An 11,231-nucleotide genomic window follows, 5' to 3' on the forward strand; every position below is an offset into this window, starting at 1 on the left:
TCTGGATTCTCTGGCGGCCATGCCCTCTCTGTAGCAGCATCCAGGAGGGAGAAGGGGCTTAGGAGGGCTCTTTAAGGGGTTTGTGCTGAACCAAACCTTTGCGTTCGCGAAGCTGAGGTGAGATGGAGGTGGCGAGGAGGCACACAGGGTGAGCTCATGGAGAGACCTGGAGTCTCACTCTAGAGCCTGGACTTGCTGAGGACGGCGCGGAGGGTTTTACTCTGGGGAGTGAACTGTAGAGGGATTTCTTGGCTAGAGTGAGGCGGCGGCTTGCAGCAGGTTGCGCCTTGAGGTGGGCGGGCAGTTATGGGCTGGAATCCAGGTGGTAGGTGGTACCCCTGAGCTTCAGGTGGGCATGCTCCGTGCCTCTACCTGCTCCGCGCCTGCGAGACTGACCCTGGGGGCTGCTTCAGCGGTCTCTGGTCCTCTGTCTCCGGGTTGGACTCAGGCAATGGGAGATCAGAGGGAGGGATGAGAGTTTGGTTAGCATACAATCATCCCACCCCACCGCCAGGGGCCAATTGGCAGCGGCTATGTTCCAATAAAAAAGACCACAGCCGGAATCTCTCTGCATCGCTGTCCCCCGAGGTCCCCTTGCCCTTCCTCCTCCGGAGGGCGAAGTGGATTCTAGCTGTCGGCAGCTTCCCCATCTTTTGTTGTTTTCTGGGGTCCCGCTCACTTTTGTAAATAATCCCTTTGATCGGATTCTCCCCTTGTGCACCTTTTGAGCTCTCTCCCTTGCTAGGGACTGACCTGTGCTAGAGTTTGAACTTTATCGTCCAGGCAACAGGGAGTCATTGAAAGTTTTGGAGAGCACAGTGACAAGAGCAGATGTGTATTCTAGAAAAATCTGACTAAGTGAGCAGATCTGCGAGGTTTTGAGGCAACAGACCATTAACAGACAGTAGCAGGAACCCAGGGGATAAACCAGGACCCGGAAGCCCAGTGTTGGGTCAAGGAATGGGAGAGGGAAGCCACGCCATTAAATGAGCATGTCAGTTGCACATATTACTTGGTAGTTCAGTCTAAAAAACCAGAAATTTTATGTATTTTTTTTTTAGGGTTGGCTTTGTTGTGGGAAAGACATTCTTTTTCTTTCTAACTGAGTATGCAATTCTGATCATCGCAGGCAAAATTATCTTACAGACTGGAAGGAAGCTAGCCTTAAGTTAAGAACATCAGTTCAGAGAGAGTTTTTAAAATGTTGATCTTTGTTGATGTCATAGAACTATCAGATCAGCAACCCTGGTCCTACACTACTTCTGGGCTTCCAATCATGTGATGTAGAAAATATTTTTATTGTTTTAGCCACTTTGAATTGGATTTTTCCAGCTTTTGAAGCTTGAAAGTAGCTTAACCAATAGATCATCCTAGGTAGATTTGATGAGTCAAAGGGTAGACATATTTTAGGTTTCTGAGCAATTGCTTTCCAAAAAAAGGTGTGCTGATTCACATATCCATCCATGCAATAAGTGAATCTGTTTCCTCATACCACTGACTATTATCTTTTATTTTTTTTAAATTGAAGTACCATCAGTTACAATGTGTCAATTTCTGGTACGGATCATAATGTCCCAGTCTCGCATATGCATACATATATTCATTTTCATATTCTATTATCTTTTTAGTTTGTGCCTTCCTGGTGGGTGGAAACTGAATCTCATTATTGCTTTGATTTGCATCTTACTAATCACGAGTATGGTTAACTCTAATTACCTCTAATTATAGGATATTTACATTTTCTTCCCAGTTAAATGCTTTTTACATCAATCGCTCATTTCCTATAGAATTATTTGCATTTTTCTCATTGATGAATGGGAACTATTTAAAACCTTTGGATATTAGTTATTAGCTTGTTAGACGTGTTGCAAATATTTTCTCCCAGGTATCTTATCTTTTAACTTTCTTCTGTGGTATGTTTGGTCCAAGTTTGCCCCAAATTCTAAAATTTTGAGGATGTTCAGCTTATCATCTTTGTGCTCATGGCTTTTGCATTTTGTGTGATGAGGATCGTTGGGTGAAGGCTGAAAGTGCTCTGTCATCTGGCGCTTTGACCAGGAATTTCAAACTTTTGGCTTTTGACTTACAACCTCTCCTTAAATGTTGTACCGCAAGCTGTCCAACTAGGCTTTAGCTGTTTGTGTATGGTTTTTTTGGTTGCCCATAAGTGTCCAACTTGGTCGATGGCAATTTTAAATTTAGAGAGATATACCTTTATGTTGGTTCTGAGTGATTGGATCATTTTGGCATAATGCTTTTAATGTTTCTGTTTATTTCTGCCATTTTGGTGAGTATATTTGGGGGTGATTTTTGTTCATTTCGCCTTCATTTTCACTTGAGGGAGAGGAAGCTGTTAAACAGCGTGTTGGCCCATCTCCTACAGGCTGGGGTTTCATGAAGAAACCAGCTTCAGGGAGATGTGAGGGGTCAGCCCCCAGGGAGGTGAGTCTTAGACACTGGGCTTGGGCCACCTGGAGGACAGAGGTTTGGGCGCGTTCAAGTGCATCATCCCACACGTGCTGGGTAAGGCCTGGGCTGCAGAGGCCGCCCTGGGGGTTTCCTTGGCGTTTTTTTCAAATCTGTTGGAGTAAAATGGCTCCGTGCTGTTCTTTGCGGTTTATGATACACATCCTGTTGCCCCATTAGTTTAACCAAGGTGAGTGCCAGGCTTGTTTTTTTTTTTTTTCCCTAGTAACAACGCCCAGGGCAGACTGCCAGCCCTGATTGAAAGTGGCTTGTGCTGGGACCTGCACTACAGTGGCTTTAGCCCTTTTTGGAGCCCAAACGGAGCTGGTGAGCACTGTAGCAGAGAGCCCTGGATTAAGCCTCGTTCTGCTATTAATCTGATTCTGTGTATTTGTCAGCTTTTGGAGCCAGATCATCTCTACTGCTTCAAGGTCCCTTCTGTTTAATTAATTGTGATTGTCAGCTTGGTTACACGAATAAGTCCCTGTGGAGACTGTGCACCTGTGAACAGACCTAGAGATTCCAGTGGTGATGGATGACCGAACTGTCTTCCTCTTGCTGGTTTCCAATGATTCCCTCAGCTTCTTAAGATCATAGGCATATTAAGTGAGCAAACGGGCAGGACTTGGTACCAAGCAAGCGTGGATGCTGACACCTTAGAGCTTGGAAATTGGAATCTGGACTTAGTGATCTCAAAAATATTTGCATGTCTCAGATGTTTGGCTTTATGAACACTTACTTGAATTCAGTTCCAGTCGCACTGAACCGTGTGCATAACTTTCGTTGTTCCAGGTGACAGTGAAACATTCATGGAAAGAATCTGGCAAACTGGGTTATGTTCACATAGCAGAACTGCCTTCTTTACTTTTTATGACCGGCACGAAAATTGATAGTCTGCTCAAATATAGCTGAGGTATCATGTAATCATCCATTCTGCTCCAAGACAAGTTCTGGTCTCTTTCTTCAGTCGGTGGGCTCTCTGCTCTGCAATTATCCACCCCAATGGGTCAGTTCTTCCTTCTTACCACCGTCACTCCTATTCCTTCTAATTTCTCTGATCCTCATTCACACCAGAGTTTAAACTGGGGACTTCAGAATGGATGCTGCTTGCTGAGAATTCTGGGACTGCTGGATCCTCTGAATGTTGGGAAGCTGGGAAAGGTCAGGGTCAAGTGGAACAAGAGGCTGAGGCTAAGCAGGACACACGTCACCATGACACGTGGGGTTTTCAAGCCTTCACCTGGGCATGGAAGATTCAAGCTATACCCTAAGGCTTTTGAGTCAATGAAAATATAGCTCTCTGGGTGGTGTTCCTTGGGCCCTCTGAACATCACTGGGGCTGACCCCTCATCTCCACCTTCGTGGTTCATGCACCCAGCAGACTACACTCTCTTTTCAGAATCTGGAAATCAAGTTTGGGAGAGGAACGCCTCCTGCGTTCGAAGCGTCGGTCCTCCAAGCTTCCTCCTTTGAGCTCCTAGGTTCTTTTGTCCCCTCTTGACTCCTTCCTGCATTTGGTACTATCTGGGGTACTTCGGCAGCTCCTTTTGACTCTTTGACCTTCTAACATGAGTGTAACCCGTTTCTTGTGTTCAGTTCCCTTTGTTTGCAATTCCTTGTGTGTGTTCTGCTTTCCAGACTGGATCCTGATTGGAACAGAGACCTAGGGAATTGGGGGGCCAGATGGTGAGGACTTTTAGATGCTGTATTGTGGTAAGCATCCCAAGAAAGGGGATATGTTGACTGATGGAGAAACTCTTCAGCCGGGTAGAGGGGACTCAAGAGGTAACGCTGGCTGACCCTAGCTTTGAACAGAAGTGTGTCTGAATTCATGACCACACTCTCTCTCCTAGGATAGCAGATAAACTGGAAACCCAAAGTGATGGGATTGGGGTCTCAACAGGAAAAGATCATGTTCCTCTAACTCCCAAAAGGAGATGGGGGTGAGAGGTTGAGCAAGGAGACTCTTTTCAAGGGTGGGAAGAGGGGCTCATGGAGCTGCTTGCCTAGAAGCTTCTGTCATATTCTTTGCACTTTTTCTTTTCCAGCTAGATAGATGACTTTGAAGCTGTAGGCTGCTAGTCTGTTTTCTTTCTTTTTTTTAAATGTCTTTTTTCCAACAGTAATTATTTTAAAATTTTTAAATTAATTAATTAATTTTGGGGGGGTAATTAGGTGTACTTTTTTTGCCATGGGAGCACTGGGGATTGAACCCAGGACCTCGTGCATGTTAGGCATGTGCTCTACCACTGAGCTGTCTTCTGAAATTCACTTTAGTCAAGTTAACCTGTGTCCCGGAAAATTTTTTTGTGTGACCTCAACAGATAGGACTGGTGTGTGTGTGTGTGTGTGTGTGTGTGTAACAAACACGCAGAAAAATAACTGTTACCATTTATTAAGAACCTACGAATGTCCTGCATTACCAGAGCAGAGGATGAAGGATGGGCTGGCATCCAGGGCTCAGTTTTTAGAGAAATCACTGCCTACCTCTTTAGTCCTCAGGCAGCTCTGGGGTCCACTGTATTTTGGGGGCACCAGGGACCAAGATGGCCTCAGTTACAGGTGTGCTGCCCAATATCTGCAGCTTCCAAGGAGATGGAGTGCATCTCTGAGGGGCCGAAAGAGTGTGTGTGTGTGGGGGTGGGGGCTTCTAGCCTAACCCTCCGTTCAAGGGTGACCGGAGATGGAAGTGCTGGGTGGGCAGGAATGCCCTTTGGCTCCTGCCTGAGCACACAGCTAATTTTGCAGTCCCAGGACTCTCTTAGTGGGACTGCAGCGGGCAAATTCCTGGCCCCGGAGGATGGATTCCCTTCGCTTAGATCTTGCATTTCCATTCTTAGCCTCAGAGTGACATGGCAGGAGAACTGAGTCCTGGGGAAGTCCCTCAGTCTCCCCTTCCTGAAAAACCCAGGGTTTGTTATTAACCGTGTCGGTGAGACTTGACTTGGCACTTACGTCTCAGAGAGCCCAGGCAGGTCACACTCATGCTGATGCTGCAGTTTCTTTATCTGAACCTCCCGGAATCTCCCGGAAGGAAGACCTGGCAATTTTTTCAGGTCATAAGATTGTCACGCCCCATTGAGGAAGCTAGCACCTCCCTGTGATCTCAGATAAATACCGTCCGCTCTGGAGCCGTCAGCGCTCTTGGTTGCTGCTGGAGCTGTGATTCGGTTCCTTGCACTTTTGATAAAAGTCCTTGACAGCTGATAGCCGGACGGTCCTCGACTCTCAAGCCTGCTGTCTTTTTCATGCTCCGCGGCTTAGTGGAAGGATGAAGCCACGCCGGGCTGGGTCCGTGTCCTGTCCTGTGTGGGGCTGCTGCTTCTTACTGGGGAGTTCCTGGGATCCTGGCTCTGCTGCCCTGGCACGGATCCCTCCCCTGCTTCCAGGCAGAAGAATTTGCCAGCAGGAGTGGGGAGGGCTGCTGGGAGAAGGGGACACAGGCATCAGGGAGCTGGGGGCTATGTGAGGTCAAAAGTCATCCGGGGGGACACTGTCCCCAGCTGGAGCTCTGGGTGGAGGAAAATTCTGCTTGATATCCTCTCCCTAAGGTTGGTTGCCTTGAAGTTTTGCCCCAGGTCTTCTGACTAGGGCTTGGCATCAGGCCAGACTTCAGCTCCCCGTCCAGAATAAGGACCTTAGGAACCGGTCCTGGGAAGGGTTTGGAAATGTCTCCTGAGGCTCAGATCTTCTATCCCTGTCCCCACAGGTACCAAGACAACCCCCTTAGGGTAGGCAATTGGAAAGGCTCTACCCATGGAGGACACCATACAGCAGGTAATGTTGGGATCTGGAGGCTGGGGACACCTGCACTCAATGCCTGTCTCTTTGGACGTCCATCTTCTCTGTCCCTCCCTATATGGCACTTACCACCCAGTGCTGTCCATCTTCCACTGGACATGAGCTTTTGAGGGTGGGGACCATGGCTTGTTCACTGCTCGAGCTCCAGACCCAACCTTGGGTCAAGCACAGCATGGGCATCAGGGAGAGTGGCTGGACCTTGACACACGTGAGCTCGTGGGGCTGCTGGGTGACTGTCTTAGACCAGTTACGGCCCCAGGCCTCTGCACCAGAGCCCACAGCTTTACGGAAAGAGAGGCTGGGTTGATAGGTCACGTGAGACCTGCTGGTTTTGGTGTGTAAACCCTGGACCATCCTTCCTGAAAGGCCTGGATTAGATCTGTCTTCTAGCATCTGCTGAAGCAGCCTTGCTCATTTTTTCTTCGTATTCTTTTCTATTTAAACAGCAGTGGATAAACCTCAGACTGTGGACATCTCTGACTTGAGTCAGCAGATGTGGGTCCTTCAGGGTCAGAGCCTCGTGACTGTCCCACGGAATAACAGGGTGGCTTCAGGTGAGAGGTTGTCGGGCAGCTGCTCCCTCGGAGGCAGCCCCTTACATTCGTGCAGCTGGAATGTTGGGACGCTGGGACGCTGGGAGGTTGGGACACTGGCGCCTGCCTTCTTGTTAAAGTGTGGCATTACAACAGGGCCCCCCTTGAGGGGGAAGAATTCCACACCCGCCTGAGAATGGGTGTCTCCAATCAGGACAAAGAAAGCAGAGAGCGTGGAGCACCATCCTGTCCCCAGGACAGAGAGCTGCTCTCAGTGACCTGAAGGCCTGTCCTCAGGAAGAGGCGGGCTTGTTCTTCCAAATTCTGGTGTCCTAAGAGGACTAGTTGGTTGGATCCCAGAGGAAGGCAGATTTCACCATCACATTAGGCAAAAGGTGCTGATGAGCTGAGCTCTCCAAGGATCAGAGGGGTTGCTTGGGGTTGGGGCTTCCCTCCTCCAGATGTTCAGACAGACGTGTGAGAATCTCAGGGGTAGGCTCTGCCCTCTGTTTAAGGCTTCGCGTTTGCTCCATTTCCTAGGGAGGTGATTGGCGCTTGGTGTGAACAAACGAACGAACGAACGAATGAATGAATGAATGAATATGGGGCTGGCTGTGTGGTAGGTCTGGACTAGCGGCAATTATACTCTCAAGGTCTCTTCTGGACCTACTGGAAGATTCTGGTCTTTCCTGACTTGCAAAGGACACTGACACCATCTCCCCTCTTATCCAATAGTCACTGCCACTATTGTCCCATGCAAGTATCCAGAGGCCCTTGAGCAAGGCAAAGGGACTCCCATTTACGTGGGAATAGAGAATCCAGAAATGTGTCTGTGTTGTGAGGACATCGGAGGACAGCCCACCCTGCAGCTGAAGGTGAGTGACTAAAAAACATAATGTGGGAAAACCCCAGTTTTTTTCCTAAGAAGCTGATTTGTTAGGAAATCTAATTTTATAGTCAAAAAAGAAATCGTCTCCTGTTCTTAAGCATGTTTATTTCTAGCTCCTTTAGAGTCACGTGCGTGCAACAGGCTTTTCTTTGATTTGTCCTGCCCCTCGCTAGTTGAGGGCTTTTGTCTTTCTTGAATATTGAGAAGAGATATTCTCAGCCATTGTTTAAGTACATTCTCTCCTTCCTTCTGCTTTATCTCCCCTTTTGGAATTCCTATTCATCTGTCATTGGAACTTTCAGATCTCACTTTAATATCTCACCTAATTTGTCATACTTTCTGTCCTTGTGTGTGTGTGTGCTGCATTCTGGGAGAATTTCTTGGTTCCATCTCCCAGGCCACGATTACCTTTTATTCTCATCCTGTCTGCTCAATGATTCTCTTGTGTTTTCTGAACTTTCGATCTTTGCTGTGTTACTTCTCAAGCTCTCCAGTTGGTTTTATTTTTCTCTCTCTCTTTTTTTTTTTATAATCGCCTGTTTGAAAAAAACCTGTTTCTTACACTTGAGCTTACTTCAACCCAATTTAATTCAACCCCAGTCCAATTCAAGGCAGTAAATGTGTGTGCGAGCTTCCTGGCCCCCCTTCCCTGTTAGGGACATTTGAGAACCATCAGTGCACAGAATGGCAAAGAGCTCTGCCCTCCTGGGGCTTGGATTCTGATGGGAGAAGAGACGTGGGCACAATAAGCATACAGATAGGTTGACTTGTGATGAGTTGAAGGGCGTTCTGTCTCCTGGGAACGAACAAATAGAGCAGGATGGAGAGACTGGTGGTGCCAGGAACAGCTGGGGTCCGGCTGGCTGCCCCTGTAGAGTGCGGTGGGCGTTCTTGTGAAGGTGAGATTTTTACAGAGGGTAGAAGGGGCCAGGGAGTTAGCCAGCAGGGGATACGGGAGAGCAAGTTCAAGGTCTAGTGAAGAAACCGATGTGGAGGAGTGAACTGAACGGGGAGGAGGAGTTCAGGGAGAGGAAGGCAGACCATGAAGGGCATTGCCCACCTTTGTGAGCATTTTCTCTTTCAGTCGGGGTGAAATGGGAAATTATTAGAGTGTCTCGAATAGAAGAGTGACATGAATGGAGAAAGGTTTAAAAGGGATTATTTTGGCTGCTCCTTGAGAGCAGAGTATGAAGGTTGAAGGCGAAAGTCTGACCAGCGGAGGCTGTGAGGTGACCCAGATGTGATCTGATGGAGGAGGGGGAAGCAGGGAGGTAGAAAGAAAATGGTCAGATTCCAGATATATTTTGAATTGAGGCCACGGGATTTGCTGATAGAGTGAATGCGGCGTGTAATTAAGATGAGGACTAAAAAGTACATTTTCAGCCACGCAGGCAAGAGCTGGTGGGTGTAGATCCTGCGGGCTCTGTTAGAGATTTTGGATTTTATTATTATTACAAGGAAATCATTCAATACATTTCAGCCAGGAGGGAACACGATCTTATGTATTCAGTTATTTCAGTTTGCAGTCCACTCAACTGCTTGGTGGGAAATGGATGGTAGGAAAGGAGCAGGAGATGGACTGGGGTTAGCTGTGTGTGGGGGAGGGTGTGCGAAGCGACTCAGTTCAGGAAATATTTTGGAAATACTGCTCCTGGGCTGTGCTGCTGGCTTAGAAGTTGAGAGATCAAAGAAAGCGGTTATCAGGATGACGCCTATATTTCTGGCTGCCCGAGAATTGGATAGACTAACTGGAAGTTATTAACTGAATAAAGCGATCGTATGGGAGAACTCCCCCGACTTAGGGTGGGATGTGGCTGAATCATAGGCCATTCCTGTGTGTCTCTCTGGAGATCCTGGACATACGTAATTGACTTAGAAACATTTCTCTTACCTAAATATAACAATATGTGAATATACAAATATATACACATACAAATATACTTCTATGTACAATATAGAAGACCTTTCCTGATTGATCTATATATTTTGTTCTTTGGGTGCAAGTCCTTTGATCTGTTAGACCGTCTTGTGTCTTCTTCATGTCACTGAACTTTCTAATCTGTTTGGGATTGATCAGAGATCCATATACCCCTGACTGGGTGGCCCTTTGTCGGAGGTCGGAGGTCAGAGGTTGAAGCAGTGGTTCCTGCAGGATGGTGCCCTCCCTGATGCAGTTTTGGTGAGGGGGGGTCCTCGGCTTCCTGCTGCAAATGAGCATCTCCTTCATTTCCCTTGGGGGTGCCCTTAGCCTCTTGTGTGAGGAGAGTTCCAGTTTGTCGTTCAAGTGTGGCCACTGGTTTATTGGCCCTGTGTCACCTCCGCGCCATCTCTGGATTTGAGAGTGGGGGCTGGGAAGGTGAGATCTGCTGTTCCTTTGGAATGTGTTTTTTCTAGGCTTGCTCTGAGTTGGATAGGGTTTCTCAAACTTTGGGACATTTACTGACCATGTACAAGGACGCTTGAACCACTCAAACAGACTCTCCTTCTTCTGGTGTCTTCTGTCCCTTTTCAGGAGCAGAAGATCATGGATCTGTACAACCAAGCCAAGCCTGTGAAGCCCTACCTCTTCTACCACACCAGGATGGGCAGGACCTCAACCTTCGAGTCCGTGGCCTTCCCTGGCTGGTTCATCGCCTCCTCCGAGAAAGGCCAGCCCATCATCCTCACATCGGACCTGGGGACAACGCACAATACTGCCTTCAATTTAGATTTCAAGACTCAAACTCAACCTAGAGGTGGCAACTAGGTCTTAAAATATCTAGTTCTCAGCGTGTTTTCATCTATCTTATCTCAGTGTCATTGCCCATCCGTGCTGAGGTGGGCTCGACTCTGTTCTCATCTTATCTTATGAGTGGAGAAGAAGTGATGACTTCGTGGCAACCAAGGAGTAGAACGTGGGCTCAGAAGCAGGAGGGAGGGGGTGATGTGAGGATCCCCTTTCAAGCCTGAGCTCTCCACCCCACAAGCCGCCTGTACAAGGACGTCAGGACCGAAAAACAACACGGTGCCCTCCTGGGGATAGTTCTGAAGACACCACAGAGCTCGTGAACCTCACCCGAGATCCTGGGACTAGCGTGGAGCTCATCCTTGTTCTTGTTTTGTTCTGTTTTCTTCCCTAACGGGATGACGTCTTCCACATTCTTTATATGTTGCGGGTATATTGCAAGATGTGTGATACATCCTTTTAAGGGTCAGGAACTTGTAAAGAAGAATAATTCTTAATTAAATTAAATTATTTTTGTCTAATTCTAATGTGTTAGCATAAAGCCAGATATAGAGTCCATGTGTTTAAATAATTTAAAAAAAAGCCAAAATAGATTTAAAATGAAATAGGAAACAAAGAGTAAGTTGAAATTAGCGAGAGTCATTGAATGAGGACACCACGGTGGGTGAGCCTGGGACTGGGGCTTAGCTCTGGGGAGAAGGGCCAGTGCTGAGAGGGTGGGGTGGGGGGTTATGCACGTAAAAGGGCACTGTTTGAGCACTTTCTCTATAGTCTCATAGCCAGGCTTGCTTTTCCTCTTAGACATGCTGACTAGCCA

At 47.6% G+C, this 11,231-nt stretch overlaps 1 protein-coding gene across 1 annotated transcript; it reads left to right on the forward strand.

The window, feature by feature from the left end:
• Positions 1-5,597: 5,597 nt before the first annotated feature.
• Positions 5,598-10,941, forward strand: IL36G (interleukin 36 gamma). Its single transcript, XM_014558297.2, has 5 exons — positions 5,598-5,757; positions 6,176-6,243; positions 6,714-6,821; positions 7,536-7,675; positions 10,202-10,941. Exons 1-5 carry the CDS (start codon positions 5,738-5,740, stop codon positions 10,433-10,435), a joined length of 570 nt encoding a protein of 189 aa, XP_014413783.1. The 5' UTR covers positions 5,598-5,737; the 3' UTR covers positions 10,436-10,941.
• The last annotated feature ends 290 nt before the right edge of the window (positions 10,942-11,231 follow it).

The sequence above is a fragment of the Camelus ferus genome, chromosome 28 (genome assembly GCF_009834535.1).
Source record: "Camelus ferus isolate YT-003-E chromosome 28, BCGSAC_Cfer_1.0, whole genome shotgun sequence".
Classification (NCBI taxonomy): Eukaryota; Metazoa; Chordata; class Mammalia; order Artiodactyla; family Camelidae; genus Camelus; species Camelus ferus.